The 20,125-nt window shown below is 37.8% G+C and overlaps 2 protein-coding genes across 13 annotated transcripts in view; one reads left to right on the top strand and one right to left on the bottom strand.

Moving 5' to 3' along the window:
* Positions 1 to 1,418: 1,418 nt before the first annotated feature.
* Positions 1,419 to 2,733, top strand: ier2a (immediate early response 2a). Its single transcript, XM_082179992.1, has one exon. It carries the CDS (start codon positions 1,540 to 1,542, stop codon positions 2,098 to 2,100), a length of 561 nt encoding a protein of 186 aa, XP_082036118.1. The 5' UTR covers positions 1,419 to 1,539; the 3' UTR covers positions 2,101 to 2,733.
* Positions 2,734 to 15,909: 13,176 nt separating this feature from the next.
* Positions 15,910 to 20,125, bottom strand: part of cacna1aa (calcium channel, voltage-dependent, P/Q type, alpha 1A subunit, a) — a 119,648-nt gene continuing 115,432 nt past the window's right edge. For 11 of the 12 annotated variants that reach the window (XM_082138191.1, XM_082138198.1, XM_082138192.1 and 8 more), the window contains one exon: positions 15,910 to 19,098. In XM_082138191.1, coding sequence (XP_081994317.1) covers positions 18,484 to 19,098 — 615 coding nt within the window. In that variant the 3' untranslated portion in view covers positions 15,910 to 18,483. The remainder of the gene's footprint in view (positions 19,099 to 20,125) is intronic. The other variant, XM_082138193.1, reaches the window with a different exon arrangement.

Here is a 20,125-nt window from a genome sequence, read left to right as displayed (position 1 = left end):
TTAAGTGTTTTAATGATATACTTAAAGTAATCTTGCAGCCCCTCTGGAAGTCTGGTGAGGCCACCTGGTTGAAAACCACTGTTGATATGTACATAGTAGTATGTTTAATATGCAATCTAATTGCAGGAGTGAATACACCTTGACTAAACATGGAGGTCTTCACTGAAAGCAGTCAATTCTTCATGTGAATTCAAGCTAATAATTTAAGTTTCAGGGGGGGAAAACCTTTTGATTGTCTTTAAGGCACACAACTTTTATAGGTTTACTTTAGTCAACCATACTTTATATTAAGTGGAATACTTTAGTGGATGTATAGATTTCAATTAAGTCTTACTTCAAAATAACTTTATGTACTAATTTCTTCCATGATCAGGCTAAACAATATTTTCATGTAGAAGGTTGTCATCATGGGAGGTTATTGAGAGGTTATTAATGCCTAAACTGTAGCTTGACCTGATCACAGAGAAATACTTGGAGTTTGTGCAACCTTTCTTAACACAACTTGATCATGTCTGCAACCCAGAGATTGAGTATGAGAGTGCACTTTAACATTTCATTATTATTGTTATCCCATTGACTAGATCAACTGCCTCTTTGATAGCCAAAAAAATATTTTAGCAGGTTTTACCATGTATGGATAAAATACCATGCATATCTCGTCTCATGTGTGTCACCTCTATAATTTTACAGTTCCTCCGTCCAAAAACCAATTTGAATGTGGACTGAATTTAGAACATTTGTATTTGTTTAAACAACATCCGTGGATCTAACGTTTGATAAAATGGTGCTGTTATACGTTTTACGCGAAAACAGCTGGATCCACCCGTAAATGGGCAGAGGAAGCTTGACGCGCTCGTGTCGTGTGAGGTTATTGGCTATGACGAAATCTCTTGAAGCAAATAAGGCAACAGGAAGTAGCCTGAACGAGCCCACGCATCATGGGTTTTCCATAGAGCCGACCGACAAGCGGAAGTTCCTTTTATGGGCATAAGAGAATGAGGAAGCTAACAATATCCATGGGAATAAAAGTAGCCTATCTATTAACCCAGGCTAGAAAAATGGCACAGACTTCTTATGCGTTTGTCATTGTGTTGTATTGTCGAGTAATTATATAATATAATATATAATTTTAGTTAAAAATGCAATTATTTTAAATAAAATACAGGCTACAATAAAACAACCAGAAGGTGATTCATCAACGTTTTTTTTTTTTTTTTAAGGTCATTGATCGTCTAGAGGTATTGATTAATTTAGTACTTGGTTGTCAAAAAAAAAAAAAAATCTTCCGACTGATTACATCAGAAGAAGAATGATACACGTTCTGACTTATTTCCTCAAACAGAGCCGCAATTCATGGGAGGAGCCCGAGTGTCAATCACAAGCGAACACGTCACCAAAACTATATAAAGCCCGCTGTCTTAACGCTGAGGTTTACTTCGGTGAATGAAACGACAGTGAAAGTAAACTGAGCTCAGAAGAAATTGCCTAAACATTGTTTTTATATTTGAAAAGAGGATAGAAGTTACTTAAGTAAGAACGATGGATGTCACAACAGAGGCCAAGCAGATTATGGTCCATGCGTTAAGCAAAATCTACAGCTCGCGCACCCAGCGTGGTGGACTCCGACTCCACCGGAGCCTGTTGCTGACGCTCGTCATGAAATCTGCAAGGGACATATACCACTCTGCTCGACTGACAAGCGAGAAAATGGGGCAATCTGACACACTCAGTGTCACAGAGAACACATCGCAAACAGAAGAGCCCATTGACACAACGAGCTCCACGACAACACCTCTGCGCGCGATAGCGACACAGTCCAACGAGGATGAGCAAAGGTCCGGACTCGAGGGTCATGCACACCTACACAACCCCGCAGGACTCACGGTGGACAAAGAAAACTGCAACCCAACCAGACCGGACCGTCACTCCAGAAAGCGACGGAGCAAAACAGCCACAGATCCCGACTTCCTACCGTGCAAAAAAGCCAAACTGGAGTTTGTGGAGGCCAGAGGAATTCTTCAGAATAATTCCGCCAACTGCGGTAGAGCGCTAGACTCACTGTCTCTTGTACCTATGCCAAGAACAATTGTGACATTTTGAAAAGACAAACCGCAATGGCACAACACAATGACAGTGAAGTGAACTTTGCGCACTACAGAGGAAAGCGTATTATGTGACGCATAACTGCTGTGATATTGAGGGCAATTGACTAACGTGGAGAAGTCAGTGGGTGATTACTCACAGTGGAACAATGTGACAGCTCATCGGAGAGCGGGTTGTTTTGGGGAAAAGGTGTGATGGTTCTTGTTCAAACTGTCGCGTTTCTCTGATTCAGGAATCAGGACATGACGCGGCGGTATCATGACTTCTACAAGAAGTGTTACTGAGAGAACTTCCACGGACATTCACATGAACTTGTCTTTATCTATTTATTTATTGGCCATCTGGTTATACCATGTTGTTCAGACTGTATTTATCTATGGTGCTGTCAGGATTGTCCAGTTATGACACTGACTGGGATTTCTGTGGTCTCCTTGCTGGGAAAACCCACATTAAGCTGTGTTTTGGAACATTGTATCTGGTTTCTTGCTGGTCCAAGCAGTAACCAGTTGAAACATTGTAGCCAGGGATTTTCCAGCAGGTCAACATGACATAAGCTACTACAAACAGACATTGTGATGTTATGATCTATCTACCTCAGTTTTGTACAATAAAAGATTCTCTGACATATAATTTTTGTGTGTGACGCATTATCTTGAGACCTGTTAATCCAGGAAATGATCTGACGGAGTCAGCTAGGCTTGTATGTAGTTGCATGCGCTCTGCTGAAAGTATTCCGCGGTCACGTGACCGGAGGTGCGGATGGCTCGCGGGCAGGAGCTGTATGTGTTCGCGGAAGGCAGGAAGCGGTGAGGCCGTGAGCACATCAGGCCGGATAATCGCTGCTGTCGTCTCTTTTCGCACTCCCACTTCTTTTCAACCCCCATAACCGGCTCAGGATATGGGGAACAAAAGACGAGAAGCTGTAAAACGTTTAAGTCGTCTACTAATAATTAATGGCCCATTAGCAAGTGCTGTTAAACCCAAACTAACACTTCTTTTTATTAGTCATTGTCCTTATTCTGAATTCTATACTTAAAGTCTATGTTAAAGATATACTAGCTGGTTGAACACATACATTCACACATACCTTACTGCATCACAATGCTACTATCCAAACTGCAATGTGCGAACAAGACTTTTCCAAGGGATACTTTTCGGCGGCAATCTGTTAAAGGTCTTTGCGCGCACCCAAATTTGTCTTTTGGCGCCTTTATCAGCCTACAGTTAACCAACTCACAAATCGCCTATAATTTTTATATAGGCCTAATTTAAATCTAACAGTAATAATGACCATTTTTGCTACAGCGCTCGAGCAACATTGTTGCTGTGGTACCTTCGCACGATTTCTATTGGTTTGTAGCACTCGCCGACTTGTTGAAACGTTATACTTATACACTTATTTGAATCAATGTAATAAAATAGTAGTTTATAACAGATAGTCTACACTTAAATCATGTATTTGTATCAAAACCTGATTCACTTTGTGACCATGTTATATTAACAAACACGGAATTAAATTCTATGTGTAATAGATCTAAATAGGTGTAAAAGACAGATAAATCTTCATGTGAGCCATGTGTATATTTGTTGACCCAGCAAAATCATACCCCATGTTGGATCATGATCACGGGGTAAGGGAGTAGGAAGTGGGGCAGGCGCGAGAGAGGAATGTGCTAGTGAGCGGAAGGAGGTATTAATAGACTAGAGGAAGGACAGCACCCTTCACGGTCCGGGTATCGTTCGTTCATTTGTTTTTGCTCTCACATACGAAAAAGAAAAAACGAGAAAACAGCTCCTTGTTCCGTTTTTTGGTTTTTTTAGAAAAACGAAAAAACGAAATTATGACTTGATTTTTGGTTTTCCCGTTCTTGCACGGAAATCAGAAAAACAACTTGATATTGGTCCGTGTACGTTTTGATAGTTTGTTTTCCAATTTGAAATGAAATAAGCAGAAACGAGAACACGGCCCCTTTATTCGTTTTTTCGTTTTTTTTAAAAAAACGAAAAAACGAGATTTCGGCTTGAGTTTTCGTTTTTTAGTTCACAGGCAAAAAACGAATAAATGACTTCAAAATTCGTTTTCCACATGTGGGCGGCCTGACACGCCCCCTTCCGCCGATTGGTCAAGCAAATCTGAGCATGTGACGTCATCAGTTGTCGCTCCGGTCAGGTCTGCTCAACAAAATAATAGTCAAGTCAAGTCAAGTTTATTTGTATAGCGCTTTTCACAATACAGATTGTATCAAAGCAGCTTCACAGTATTACATTTAAATAATACAACAAAGTTTGTTTCAAGAGGAATTTATTGATTGATAAAATTAAATTAAATATCCCCAAAATATCCCCAGTCCTCTACTATGGCTACAGATTCTTAAACTGTACAGGGCAGGTCCTACTGGGCTTTCTTCTGTGCAACTTTACACGTTTCACAGAAATATTTACATCAGAAATATTAATTATTAGTCTGCCACCAGCCCGTTTTATGTAGCTGTGCGGAGTTAAATCTGCTGACAGCGCCGAGCGGGAGACGCTCACTGACCAATGTTCAGTCAGCAGTCAGAACTTTTCTTTTAGACGCTCCGTTTTGCCACGGGATGGTGATTGCAAATACTGTAATGCCAATCGGCTGAGGATGGGTACCGATGATGGTGAAATACATTTTTACTGAAGCTGTAATCATAGCCGCGACCCGCGAGAATGAGACAGATGATTGACAGGACGATAGCGGAGGCAATTAAAGGCGCAAGATAACTTCTGTTAACAAAAACATAAATAAAAAAAAAGTTTAATATAAGTGACTTTGTCTTTGTTTTATTGTTTTTGTTGGTTTTAATCAAATCATTGTGAACCACAAACTGAGCCTTTATTTAAGCCTATACTGAGCCTATATTAAATTTTTTTGTTATAAAATGGGTATTTTATAATACAGCATAAATAAAAACAAACACACGTATGTATGCCTATAGGCAAAACACCACAGTTTTTTGGTTTTGTTTGTGTGAACTTTTATCCCCAACCATATTTCTTCATGGGCTCCACGCCAGGGGTCACGCTCAGCACCCCTACTTCCCATGGTAGCCTACTAACTGTAATTATGCTGACCCAGTTTATATGTAAAATCTTTGGTATATGTAATATCTAAAAACACTTTACAGTGTGATGGAAATAAACTTTTCTTAAAGCGTGTTGTATATCACCACAGATTTATTGACACCCTTCTATCTGTGTTGTATACTGAAATAGACAATTGTCCTGCAGAATGATGAGGTTTTTTGTAAGAAAAACATTGTGAGCAAATGTTGAATTGTTGTTTGAAATATAAATCAACAACGTAAGAGGCTTTAGGCTGTCTGATGAACTCTGTATGAACAAACTCCCAGCTTTGCAGTATAGGTGGCACAGAAGCAGCATCTGACCCTGCATTTAGATGTACATTACACACTGTCTAATGCAGCTCAAAGGAGGCACTGTGAATTTGCATAGCAATTTCATTCTAAGAGGCTATTAAATGTGAAGTGACAACATGAAACACTACTTTCAATATATAAAAAAACACCAGTAGTTGGTGGCAAGTCAGCCTGATAATGATTGAATACCAATTTACTCATTTAGGCTCACAATAAGCAGATTACATAATTATACCATGAATATATATATATATATATATATATATATATATATATATATATATATATATATATATATATATATATATATATATATATATATATATGTGTGTGTGTGTGTGTGTGTATATGTATATGTATATGTATATGTATATGTATATGTATATGTGTAAAGGCAGGATCACCTACTGGTGAAACCCAAACGGAAAGTAGTTAATTAACAAGTAGTTATTAGTAAAAATGGGGGAAACTGGATCAAGTTCCTGTGGAATCAATAAATGTTCTTGATGGCATGCATTGTTTCTCGTTTTTATTGTTTGATTATACAGCCAGGGGTGCGTTTCCCGTACAACTATATAGCTCGCTGCTTAACTACCATAGTACGATGCATCGTTGGAGAAATCAACTAGTCTGTTTCCCGAAACCGTCTGTCTCAAAGTATCGTTCAACCACGTTGGTTTATGACGTCTCGCACGTGGTGGACTAATAACTTATTTTAATTAATCTGTTTAAGATCGAATTAACGCTAGATTTTGTCATATAAGTTACAGACATGGCATCTGAAGACCATTTCTAATTTTTCTCAGTTATTTTGCTTTATTACCAGACTCAATATTTGGCTCGTTCTTACATAGTAGAGCACGTTCGCACATGCGCAGTCTTCAAAAACGGTGCTTTAAATCTCTTGACAAACTAAAAGACATAAATTACATTTGTATGTATTCTAAATAAATAACACGGGTTGTACTGAATGTCAGCTTGCTTATTTTGCTAAAGATAAGGATTTATTCAGTCTACATCTAATGTAAACTAGAAACTATGCTTCTAACGACAGCTCGAGAGCTGTCGTTCCAACCACACAAGTTTGCGATGATGTTTGCGAACGTTCGTTTGAACGATGGTTTCGGGAAACACCAAATCGTTGAACTATGCTGATAACGACGGAACTTGCGACCATAGTTGGCTAACGATGCTTTCGGGAAACGCACCCCAGGACTGGACTTCCGTTTAGGTTCCACCAGTAGGTGATCCTGCCTTTACACATATATACATACACACACACACACACACATATATATATATATATATATATATATATATATATATATATATATATATATATATATATATATATAAGGCTTAATTTGAGCCGGAACACGCCGGAACATGTTCCGTCACCTCCGACATTGGATCCGGAACCTTTTTTATTGGATCCGGCACCTCCTGTGTCACTAAAATTAATTGCCTAAATGAAAAAAAATAAAAATAATTTTCCTGTTTGTGTAGTGTTCAATGTTTGTGACACATGACTTGCGCGCTTGTTGTACGAGTTGAGATTGCTGTTAGCCTCGATCGTTTCACTCAGGGGAAAAATGTCAAAAAGACAGGAAAGTTTGCTTAACTTTTTCAAATACGCTGGACAGTCAGATCCCAAAAAAGCAAAAATCGTTCCCGCTGATCAAAAAGGAGACCACGGTGGACACAGTAGCCTAGTATCGACATAATATCTTGTTATTTCGACATAATAAGGGGACATTCTAATCTGCATTAAGCCACATTAAGCGATAATGTTTTTCTATGGGAGGAAAATGCTTAACGTGTAAATGCGTTCATATTATGGGCTCATCTGATTTTTTGTACATAGCATAGCCTATTTGTTAGGATTTTAGTATCATAATGATTAATAAATGCACGCACAATTATCCGTGAACTTGATTTGAACAAATGCCTTTCAACTTGTGTTTGCAAAATTCAGAATTAAATGAATGTGCAGAAATTTGTACAAATAGAGAGTAGCCTATGTAGGCGTACTATTGTAGCCATTAAAAAAGCGCATTTAGTTTCATATTTGTTAAAATATTATAATGTTATTTTTATTTTTTCTTCCATTTATGTTGATTTATGAAAAGTGAACAGCACGACCGAGTAAGATAGGATGCGCAATATGAGACATGGAGCGGGTCAGACATGATTTTGACCGTTGAAGTTGAAGTTGTTTTGTAGAAAGCCTTTCTTTAAAGTGAATTTCGTTTTGTATAAATTGTATCTTAATTTTAATCAATTTTTCATCAACCAATTGCCTGTATTTAATGAATAGGCCTATGAAACAAATATAACGGAGGCGCCCGCGCGATCCTAACTTAACGAAACTCAGCGTATGCCTCACACAGACATGACAAATACATCAAATACACAAAGCTTGAAATGTCTTTAAACGAAATAATTCAAAACGAAAAAAGAAAAAGGCTACTTTCTGATTATGTAATCCATTAGGCTTATTTATGTGCATTTCTCTCTATAAGCGCGTTCACACGGAGATGGCGATCGTCAACTTCATCTTTGCAGCCGAGTCGACACTTTTAGAGAAAACACTTGTTTATTAATAAAAATCAATACACGCGTCACCGGATGCACGCACACATATTATTTCGAAATAACGAGATATTGTGTTGAAATAACATTATTATTAATAATAGCCTACATCTTTTAGAATAGGCCTATTTGATTGAATGCGGAATGTTGCGCTTGTTCAATTTAATCAAATTAAAACTGTAATTGTGATCATTAACATAACTGAATATTAAATATTTAGTGGCCAAGTTTTGCGCAGCTCCCCGTCAATGATCTAGCACCCACTCAGCACATGCGTTAACAATTCTCTGGCGCTGTCCCTGCAGAGAAGCTACGTAGGCAGTGTATTTTGTATTACATTTTTTTTTTTTTTTTTTGTTCTGTTACCTCCAACCCCCGTTTTGAGTGGCCGGATCCACACCCCCTCTGCGCTCCGGGACCTCCCACTTTACAAATTAAGCACTGTATATATATATATATATATATATATATATATATATATATATATATATATATATATATATTTTTTTTTTTTTTTTTTTTTTTCATGGTATAATTGTGTTATTACAAAAAACCTCATCATTCTGCAGGACAATTGTCTATTTCAGTATACAACACAGATAGAAGGGTGTCAATAAATCTGTGGTGATATACAACACGCTTTAAGAAAAGTTTATTTCCATCACACTGTAAAGTGTTTTTAGATATTACATATACCAAAGATTTTACATATAAACTGGGTCAGCATAATTACAGTTAGTAGGCTACCATGGGAAGTAGGGGTGCTGAGCGTGACCCCTGGCGTGGAGCCCATGAAGAAATATGGTTGGGGATAAAAGTTAACACAAACAAAACCAAAAAACTGTGGTGTTTTGCCTATAGGCATACATACGTGTGTTTGTTTTTATTTATGCTGTATTATAAAATACCCATATTATAACAAAAAAATTTAATATAGGCTCAGTATAGGCTTAAATAAAGGCTCAGTTTGTGGTTCACAATGATTTGATTAAAACCAACAAAAACAATAAAACAAAGACAAAGTCACTTATATTAAACTTTTTTTTTATTTATGTTTTTGTTAACAGAAGTTATCTTGCGCCTTTAATTGCCTCCGCTATCGTCCTGTCAATCATCTGTCTCATTCTCGCGGGTCGCGGCTATGATTACAGCTTCAGTAAAAATGTATTTCACCATCATTGGTACCCACCCTCAGCCGATTGGCATTACAGTATTTGCAATCACCATCCCGTGGCAAAACGGAGCGTCTAAAAGAAAAGTTCTGACTGCTGACTGAACATTGGTCAGTGAGCGTCTCCCGCTCGGCGCTGTCAGCAGATTTAACTCCGCACAGCTACATAAAACGGGCTGGTGGCAGACTAATAATTAATATTTCTGATGTAAATATTTCTGTGAAACGTGTAAAGTTGCACAGAAGAAAGCCCAGTAGGACCTGCCCTGTACAGTTTAAGAATCTGTAGCCATAGTAGAGGACTGGGGATATTTTGGGGATATTTAATTTAATTTTATCAATCAATAAATTCCTCTTGAAACAAACTTTGTTGTATTATTTAAATGTAATACTGTGAAGCTGCTTTGATACAATCTGTATTGTGAAAAGCGCTATACAAATAAACTTGACTTGACTTGACTATTATTTTGTTGAGCAGACCTGACCGGAGCGACAACTGATGACGTCACATGCTCAGATTTGCTTGACCAATCGGCGGAAGGGGGCGTGTCAGGCCGCCCACATGTGGAAAACGAATTTTGAAGTCATTTATTCGTTTTTTGCCTGTGAACTAAAAAACGAAAACTCAAGCCGAAATCTCGTTTTTTCGTTTTTTTTTTAAAAACGAAAAAACGAATAAAGGGGCCGTGTTCTCGTTTCTATCAAGTTGTTTTTCTGATTTCCGTGCAAGGACGGGAAAACCAAAAATCAAGTCATAATTTCGTTTTTTCGTTTTTCTAAAAAAACGAAAAAACGGAAAAAGGAGCTGTTTTCTCGTTTTTTCTTTTTCGTATGTGAGAGCAAAAACAAATGAACGAACGATACCCGGACCCTTCACACATCCGCACATCTGGCCGACATACAGCAGACAGCCGGGGGAGGGGGAGCTGCTGAATGCCTGTGTGGCCCATCGATTGTCCTTCTAATGGAACGAGCCTCCCCTCCCTTCCCTCTCGAGTCTGAAACCTGATCCTCCAGTATCTGAAATCTCACAGGAATGCACTGTTAGCTCCCACAATCTCCTGACCAAACGACTTTACAACACTCGGATCAGCAGAACTGCATATAGCCTACACGAATACACGTAGAATCAGAAAAGGACAGAGCAAGGGTAAAAACAAAAGAAACAAGCTAATAATGTAGCCACATGCCTCCCAAATGAGATACTGCAGCCTCATAGGCGGAGGGTAAACCGTCTGTAAGGCTATGTGAAAAACACCTTGACATATTATCTCATGAAATAGTTACGTGTTGCCTATCAACAACCTAGGCCTACACATCACAGCATAAACGCTCTTTTTATTAAAGTGGTTATGTTCGCAAACCACTATAATTTGAACAGGCAAACCTGATAGCACATATACATCCAGAGATGGGCATACATACATGGAAATGTATTTAAATACAAATACAAAATACTGTGTGAAAAAATAATACAAAATACTGTGTGAAAAAATGTATTTAAAATACAAATACAGTATTTTGTATTCTGAAAATACACAAAATAGGCCTACATGTGAAACTGGCCATCCAGTGGAGGTAGAGGTCACAGTGAATCAATAAACTACATAATGCCTATATTGACTTTTAATTCCTAACCTCATCTCTGCCCTCTCTGTCATTCTTTCTTTCTGGCGATTACAAATACACTTATGCAAAATAGCAGCCATTTATATACCTATTTCTGACTAGCTTACAATGTAGTCTATTACTTGTGAACACTATTTAAAAATTCATACTGTATGTAAAACTGTAAAACTAGCAAAGAATATGGATAGGCGATATGACCCAAAATCTCAATTTTACTTCACAGTAACAATATATGGTTTCACAATTCTCAATATCAGTTTTGAAACCACAAAAACTAAATTTCAAACTCTTTTGAGCTTTTTTTTTTTCTTTTCTTTTTTTTCCCCCACAGGTAGTCCAATGTTTTTTAAGTAATTTTATATTTATTTTATGTAAAGTTTATTTGTTTCTATAAGTTTATCAAAATTAGAAAGTTTATCTAAAATTAGAATTAATTTAGATTAATTTGACACTATTTACCCCTTTATTATTATTATTATTATTTTTTTTAAAAGCTGAGGATTTTTGTGGTGTATCATTCATCAGTGCTTCTTTTTCCACTCCAACGTTCCAATAATTCCTAAATTGCCCACTAAAAGCTGCACGGATAAATTTGCTTACCCCACAAATAGGCCCATCTGTGTAAACGGTTTAAAAAAAGTTCCATCGATTCACACTTTATATCATCGCTATGATATGTAGTGTCATGTCACCCATCCCTAACATGCAGTAATGCTTTAAACACATTTGACAAGCTAGTTGATAAAAATCAACAAAATATTTTCCCACTTGTCTTCTCTTTTATTCTTTCATGTTAACTCAAGGCAAATCTAAATAATGCACTATTTTAACTTTAATCAACAAGTAGATTTGATCATGATATCCTCACCTTATTCCAAAAAAAAAAAAGAAAAAGTGGTCCAATGCTGAGTTGTACTGCAGTTGTACTGTCATGCATGAATGTTGAATGTTGGGGGTTGGGGGGAGGGGGCGTGTCTGAACTAGTTGATGCACGATATCAGTATCTTGATAAAGAGGTTGACTGGCAAAAAGTATTTTATGTATTTTGAAAATACAAAAATACTCATCTTAAATGTAAATTACATTTGATTTTTTTCCAAAGGCTTTAAAATACAAAATATAAAATACGTATTTTAAATACATGTGTATGAAAAACTGCCCATCCCTCCGTATATCACAGAGACATCTATTTGATGTGCGTTTTTACATCTGGAAGACGTTTTTTTGTTTTTGCTCATCTGCAATACGTCTACGTTCCCTGTCAGATGTCAAACAGACGTTTAGAAAATGTCTTTAAGATGTTTATGATTTAGAATGTATATGCAAAACTGACATGTTAAAGACGTCTATGAGATGTTGGTAAACAGCAGATGCTTTCAAGATTAAGTGATCTTTAACAGACATCTTGCAGACATAGCCTACATGTGCTATCTGGCGTGGTTTAGCATGGCAGCCATTTCGAAAATAGCCTATTGCTTTACCTAATGCAGCAATACATACGTTTTCTTCAAATTCTGAATGGATCATTGCCCAGAAAGCATGCATAAAAGCGCTCCCTTTAGCCTAAAATCATGTCACTCATCTTAATTCACAAGTTCTGCTAATCGAATAAGCTGACTGCATACAGTCTTATTTAGCCTATATAATGTCTACACTTTTTTTTTGTGTTACGAGTTAAATTATAACGAGAGGATTTGAGTTCTCAGCACTGAACAAAAACTCCGGCGTTTTGAGTGGTGAGGGGATTCCAACTTAAACACGGCCATTGCATTCAAGAAATCATCAGATATGTTTGTGATTGGCTACATTGCTCAACGCTGCAAATATACGTTGTAAATAGAAAAACCTCTTTATCGTGTGTGTGCTTGGTTATAATGCGCAACGCTGTAAAACGCGTACAAATATGATGAAACATGAGCAGATCTAAATTTAAAGGTGCACTGTGTAATTTTTTGCGGAATTGGAACCAACAGAAGTTATGGTGGCTGACAGGAAAATATGTCGTCGTCTGAGACAGCAGAGAGTAGCCAGTTAAGCAATGAGGTTTATTTACAAAGATAAATGAAGAAATTAGGTTTACTCTATTTAATAAAACGATATGTTATTGCGAACATTATTGTTACTTGTTCATCATTGTGTCAGTGTTTTATTCGCTGACTTAGCTAGCTTCTTTGCACAAAGTACAGCATAGTGACAAAACGCGTTAGTCCATTTAGGGCTACTGTAGAAACATGTCGGCGCATTTCAATGTAAGGGGACCCGCGTTGTATGTAGATAGAAATGGCTCATAATGAAATAAAAACATAACGGTTCATTATGTAAGGTCTTTATACCACTGAAAACATAGTTATGTATGATATTGCATTTCTGTCAACAGATCCTCCTAAATATTACACAATGCACCTTTCAATGCCGCAATCGACACTTTTAAATAAATTTAGATTTAAACTTTATTTTAAAAGGTGCATTTTTGGCTAAAGCCCCAGTTAATTTTATGACCCGTGGCCAACACGCTCCGCCTATGTGCAGCCTCATAATTTATATGTAGGATAGTCGGCGATCACATTAAAAATGTATGATTTTTTTAATTATTATTTAGCCTTGGAAATACACTAACCCCCAGTTCCACAGATTAAAATGCATGTTTGAGCTGTTTTAACAGAAAGCAACTTGCACTTACACATCTTAAAATATATTAGTGCCATTGTTTTTTACTCAAGACGCACAACAGTAATGTTTTTATAAGGCATATATAAAAGCAAAAAAAAAGAAAGAAAAAAAAAAGAAGATACTCTGGTTTAATCTAAGCCCTGTCTGTGAAACCAGGCCTATAACTGTAAGAATTTAGAATAAGAAAAAAAAATATATATAACTCAGCTATTTAACTTGTAACATTAACCATTTAAAATGGATAGTTCTCCCTCATGCCGTTCCAATCAAAAATATTTTAAAACTGTTAGTAAACAGTTTTGGTTACCATTGACATACAGTGAAAAAAACCTGACTGAAACATTTCTCAAATTATCTTCTTTTATATTCCACAGAAGAAAGTCATACAGGTTTGAAATGACATGAGGGTGAGTTTTTTCCCCCTTTAACTCTTTGTATTTGATTTTCATTTTACCACTGAAGCTCACAAGATGCTTTTAAAAACATGCTGGATAACATGATCATCATGCTTGTGGCTCAAACGGCGCTGCCATTAAAACACAAGTGGGACAAAATAAGGACCATAATTTGTAATAAAAATTGGAAAACGGAGAGAAAAATACGAAAAGAAAGAAAGAAATGTGTAAGATACTTTTTAAACATTTGTCAGCAGCGTGAGTGGGGTACTGATAGCAGCACCAAGAATTGAAAGTGTTAAATCCTGCTCAGAGCACTTTCTCCTGACCATACTCAATTTAAGCAAGGCACTTCACCTCTGAAGCCCTGGAGGTCTTATGACTACTCTTGTGGTCTGATCCCTCTATGTGTCAGATAAGGCTAAACCTTAAATTCTGTGAATAAGAGGATGCATTCAGCTCTGTGTAACCTCACTCATGTACTCACAATCATGACCCGGTTAGCCAAATGCACATTCCTTTGGAATTGTGTAAGAGTCAGAAACTCAAAACCGTAGTGAAAGCAGAGGAAGATGAACATGTGGGATTTCAGAACTAAAAAGAGTTTTGCGCACAACAGCAAGGATTTTCTTCTTGACTCTTTTATTTCATTCTTTTTTTTTTGTGTGTGTGTGACAGTAGTCATATTGACGTGCCCTGAACATAGTGTTGAAGTGTCTCTCCTTCTAGTTGGCAGAAAAGGAAAAGAAAAACAGCTAGAAACAGAAAGAAATTAACAACCTGAAGTTGCATCAAAGTGATTTTCCTCCCCAGAATATGCAATTTTTTTTGTTTGTTTTAAAAAATAGAGCATAAAGGAATATATTACTTTAAAAAAGATTTATCTGTACTCGTGTTTTTTCTACAAAACATTTCATTTTTTGAATTCCTGCAGATGACTTTATCAAACGCTGTGGCATGCACATTGCACATGCAGTTCTCGAGGTAAATGCTTTTCTACATTTTTTTTTTCTGACAAAAACTTGCGTGTTTTTAATTTCTTCTTTTTACAGTGTGACTCCCACATCGGCATTGTATTTTTAAGTGTCACTTGTTTTGCCAAACATGAGGTTGTTAGTAACGATGAATTATGACAGACGATGAGAAATGTCGATGTCCTATCCAGACAATCGCTTGTCTTTTACCTCACATTCACACACACAGCAAGACGCTGAGAGAACATCATGCATGCAAATTAGGATGACTGAAAATCATTCACGTGTTGATTTTTGTCAAACACATCCTCATGGACCTGATCACAAACGTATACAAACACACATTGCTCACAAACATACAGACACATGGTTTCCTTATACGCTTGTTGCCAACTCAAAACGGGTTTGTATTGCATATAGATACTCTCCATATAAAAACTCAAGTCACTCAAGCTAAATGCCTGTTGTGGATAAAATAAATCAAGACTGTTTTTCACTGCAAACCAACACACTGCAGCTGTATAAATGTGTAAAGAGACGTGCAGTCTAAATAATGCTGAATAAGGCACTGATTAATCTCAGTAATAAATGCAGTTCTCAAAGAAACAATGACCACAGAATCTAGTAATGCTCAACTAGCAAGGGGAGACATGAAACTTGGATTCTGTATCTTGTGTTTACAATACTCACCAGTTGTGGGCACACTTATACATAGAGTCTTAAAGGAGAGCCACAATTTCATCAGTAGTGCTACATACAGGACTCACTCAAGTGGGACTGTACGTGAAAATGTGGTAGTAAATGCTACATACATCGTCTAATTTGCACATGCTGCAAAGTTGGACTCGATCGGCAGCGTGTCTGTGTATGCGGAGTCATTCCACAGAGGATTCTGCCTCGTAAAGAATACTGAGATGGCAATGGTAATGTGGGCCGAAGAGACACAAAGATCAGTGGGACACAAGAGACAAGTTTTGGCAGAAAAGGCCCGGTCATTGTTTCACCCATGCAGTTTGATTGGCTGTGTTACATGTTCCTGTGCAGTTTGACTGGCTGTGTTACATTTCCTGAACACAGAACGGTGCACCATCGGTGACAGACACATATTACGACTCTCAATGTACAATGTCATTGACAAACATGGAACAGAAAAAGGTGAGACTGACAGAGCCAGAACCTCTGCCTGCCGAACAATGTGGATCACAGCGCCATCTGCTGATTGAGTAGAGGTAGTGGAGCTCAGTTACCTTCTCACATTTACCTACAACATTGAAATGTCTTAGGGATTTTTTTTATTTATTTTTTTTAGGTCAGTTTAAAGCAATGTTTTTCAAGCTTTTTGATTTGAAGGCCCCCCATTTCTGGTATGTCTTTTATAATTATGACAAAGCTGCTTGTTTTGTATCTTTTTGGGGGGAGTTTTAATTAACTACAATTTATTATGCGATTAGATTATTTGAATATATTAAAACTAATTTATTTAATAATGAAAGTCATTGTTGACTTCTGGCCCCCTGGTTGAAAACAACTGGTTTAAAGGTATAAAATAAATAGTTATTAATAAATAATTATAAAAAAATAAATAAAAATCAGCATTTAAAAGGAAGATTATGACAGTAAAGATTTGTATAAAATATAAGATTTTTACGCCAACCTAATTAATTCTTGTTAACTAACATCTAAACGCTCTTTTTAATATCGAAACGTCTTCTAAGACGTTTATATCATGTTTCTATTAAAATGGTTGATAACTAGTCAGCTCTTCCTCTATTTTCTTTTTCATTTTTTTCCCCTTCTTGATAAAAAGTGTTCACAGTTACAGAGACTTGAGATCAGATGCATGCTTCAAACTGTCATTAACGCTCACTGATATGGCTGAGAAAGTGTTTCCATAGAAACAGTCCAAGTCGTCGAGCTACCGAGGACGTCAGCTGGTCAGATGGGTTTCTGTCATGGCCCATAATGGATCACTATCACAGAGCTCCACACACCATCTACACAAAACTCACATGAAAACAAGTATGGCAATACAAAGAGTGGCAGTCAAATACAAAAACAGGTAGAAAATGAAATTAAAAGCATCATCATCATCATTATCTTCATCATCACCATCATCACTTATCAATACTTATTTATGTGATCATCTTTATACACACATTGTCATTATCAACATGAAATCATATGTAAAGATGGAGAGGTTCTCTCTCTCTCTTCTCCCCCCATTTCTCTCTCTCTCTCTGCATGTACCCTGGAAGACTGGAAGAGCATGTTTATTCATCCTTTGCCTGTTATATGTTTGTATATTTTATGTGCTACTATATCTGCATTTTTGTGCAAGTGAGCAAGTTATCTATACAGTGATAGAGGAATGTAAATAAAATGTTATCAAATGTCTCAAGCTTAAAAAGTAATTGTGCTATCTGTTTATTTTGGATTGTATGTGTTATTTGGCACCAAATCTGGTACAACAAAATTGCGAACATCTCTCTGGTCACCCTTTTACTAGTAGTTTGAACGTTAGCAATGGCTTCATCTCCCCTATCCTTCAGGAGAGAGGGATCTCAGAGAGTCGAGAGAGAGAGAGAGAGAGACGGGGGGCGTCGACGGGAGAGAGAAAGAACGTCACGGACATGACAAAGGAGCCAAATAATTTATCCCCCCTTCCCCCTTTTATCCAAAGTTTCTGTGTATTTTTTAACTTGTTTTTTTTTTTTTCAATCATGCAGGATTTCCAAAGGATTTATTTTTTAGGAGTTCAAACAAAGCTGGGCAGTGAAACAGAAGATTCAAACTCCAGTGTTTCCAATGAGAAGCAGAAGACGAAGCCGAAGAAGAAGAAATAGTGAGGAGCTTTGCGTTTTTCTCTCCTGTTTTGTCTGTTTGTTTATGATTCTTCTTTCTTGCGTTTGGGGGGCTGAAGTGCAGGGTGGGCTTTCCTATTTTAGTTCAGGTGAGTTCACCTCCATCTCCCACCCACAATTTACCCGCACGCCTCCCCCTCAACTGGGATAATTATTAACAGTAAACATAGATGATAAAACTCATCGATATTTCCCAGCATCTGGACTGATTTTTGCAATAAACGAATCTCCAGTCAAGTTCTGTGAAATAAAAAGTGATCCACCTTTTTTTTTAAACGAGTGCTAAAGAGTTTGTAGCGTCTCATTTCCGGAGGGACTGCATGAAATGTCCTGGGGGAAAAAAGTTCAGACATTCCTCCTCCTTATCAAAACATTTTTTGTATTCTTCAGAAAAAGGCTAGGAACAGGATTTCATATTCGTTAGTCTTCATATTCACTGTCAGCGGTCCGTCGCTTTCAGGGAAACACTTGGCAGCAGAGGAAATGGAAAAGAAACAAGAAATAGAAAGAAACGAATCATGCCTTGATTTCCCCTGTGGACATTCAGCGCACTGCCAAGTGTTTCCCCGGACAGATCTGCCAATCCAGCGAGAGTATTGTTTTACTGTGAGCCTACGCTCTGCGTGGTGGCAGTCCGTTCCAGAAAAGTGCGGAAGGACTCGCCCCTCCCCGTCCCAGAGGCTAGCACCAGTCATCCTCATCAGTCTCACTGTAGGGTTCATGGAGGCCCTTCCTGGGCCCTCTGGGATGAGGAGGCTTATGCGTTCCCGGGTGGGTGGGGGCGTGGTGGTGCGGAGAGGGCGAGGACGAACGGTAGCCGTTCGGCATGCGCCGCGGGTGGCCCTGAGAGGGGGTGCTGTGGCGGGAAGTCCTGGGGGAATGTGGGTGAGGGTTGCCCTGCACAGGGCTTTGCTCGTAAGATGGAGGCTCGTTGTGATTGAACTCGTAGTCTTGGTCGTCGTAGAAACCGTCGCCCTCCACACTCTCCGTAGGACCAGGGCCCCAGTGCGCATGACGGGAGGAGCGGGGAGAGCCGTGGTGGGGCGGCGACGGGTGGTGGTGAGGCGGAAGCGGGGGCTCGGTGCCAGGCGGACTGAACCGACGGGAGGTCGGGGTAGGGAGTCGGTTCTGCTGGCCGGGAGGGGGGGTGCCACCGATGGGCTTACGGACCACGGGAGAATAGGTGACGTGGGGCCGGGGCGTTGCAGGGGTTTGGGGTAGCTGACGCCGGCCGCGGCGGGGAGTGCTGGTCCCGGAGGTGGAGGGGACTGGACTGCCGCTTACTGAACTACTGCCCTACATGAAAATGGAACAAGGCAAATAAAACAGAACCACAAAATTAACCACACAACAAGAAGAAAGACAGTAGGAGGTGACACACACACACACACACACACACACACACAAACACACACCGCAGTAAGAGAGGAAAGAGCGCAGTCATAAAAGAGAGAAGGAGAGAGAAATGCAAGAATGAGAGACATTGCAAAGCAGTAGAGCAAAGCGACCGATGCAAACAGCCATAAAATAAACGACCAAAATTAAGCAACATATCACAGGGAAAAGAGAGGACACAAGGAAGAAAAAACAAACAAAAAACAAAAAGAATTGAATTCTGTTGCAGCTGTGAAAATAACTTCAGGTTTGTTCTTGACAGACTAGGCTAGTTAATGTCAATTCAAATGAAACTGAAATTTAGACTGATCACATCATTTTTGGGCCTGACTATCAGATATTGTCACAATATTATTTAGATAACAAACAGCATAAAATGACTCAACAACAGACCTAAAAAATGGATCTTTTAAGTTAAACATCCTGTTGTAATACAAGAAACATGGCGTCTCTGCAAAAATCATTAAATCATTTTCCCAATCAGTATTTTTGTCTTGTTTTCCAGTAAAAAAAATAAAACACAGTTTGTTTGAATGTTTTTGAAAGAAGTTTCTCATTTCTCAATGATCAAAAAACAAAATATGAAATATTACATTTTAAAATCACAGTTTTCTTAAAATAGATTTGGGAAGAAAAACGATATATATATATATATATATATATATATATATATATATATATATATATATATATATATATATATATATTTCAGCATCATTACTACTCCATCATTACTACTCAGTGTCACATGATCCTTCAGAAATCATTCTAATATACTGATTTACTGTTTAAGAAACATTATCTATAAAATATATTTGCTAAATATGTTTTGTGGTTTAACATTATAAATATATTTACTGTCACTTCTGATCAATATAATACATCCTCGCTGAATCCAATAATTAATTTCTTTAAAAAAAAAAAATCT

This window comes from Leuciscus leuciscus (assembly GCF_965113295.1).
Source record: "Leuciscus leuciscus genome assembly, chromosome: 1".
NCBI classification, from domain to species: Eukaryota; Metazoa; Chordata; class Actinopteri; order Cypriniformes; family Leuciscidae; genus Leuciscus; species Leuciscus leuciscus.
The sequence above is the reverse complement of the archived record's forward strand: the minus strand, read 5'-3'. Positions and strand labels throughout refer to the sequence as shown.

What these genes read in the sequence shown, in the direction of transcription:
- ier2a (XM_082179992.1), top strand. Translation starts at nt 1,540, where the DNA reads ATGGATGTCACAACAGAGGCCAAGCAGATTATGGTCCATGCGTTAAGC.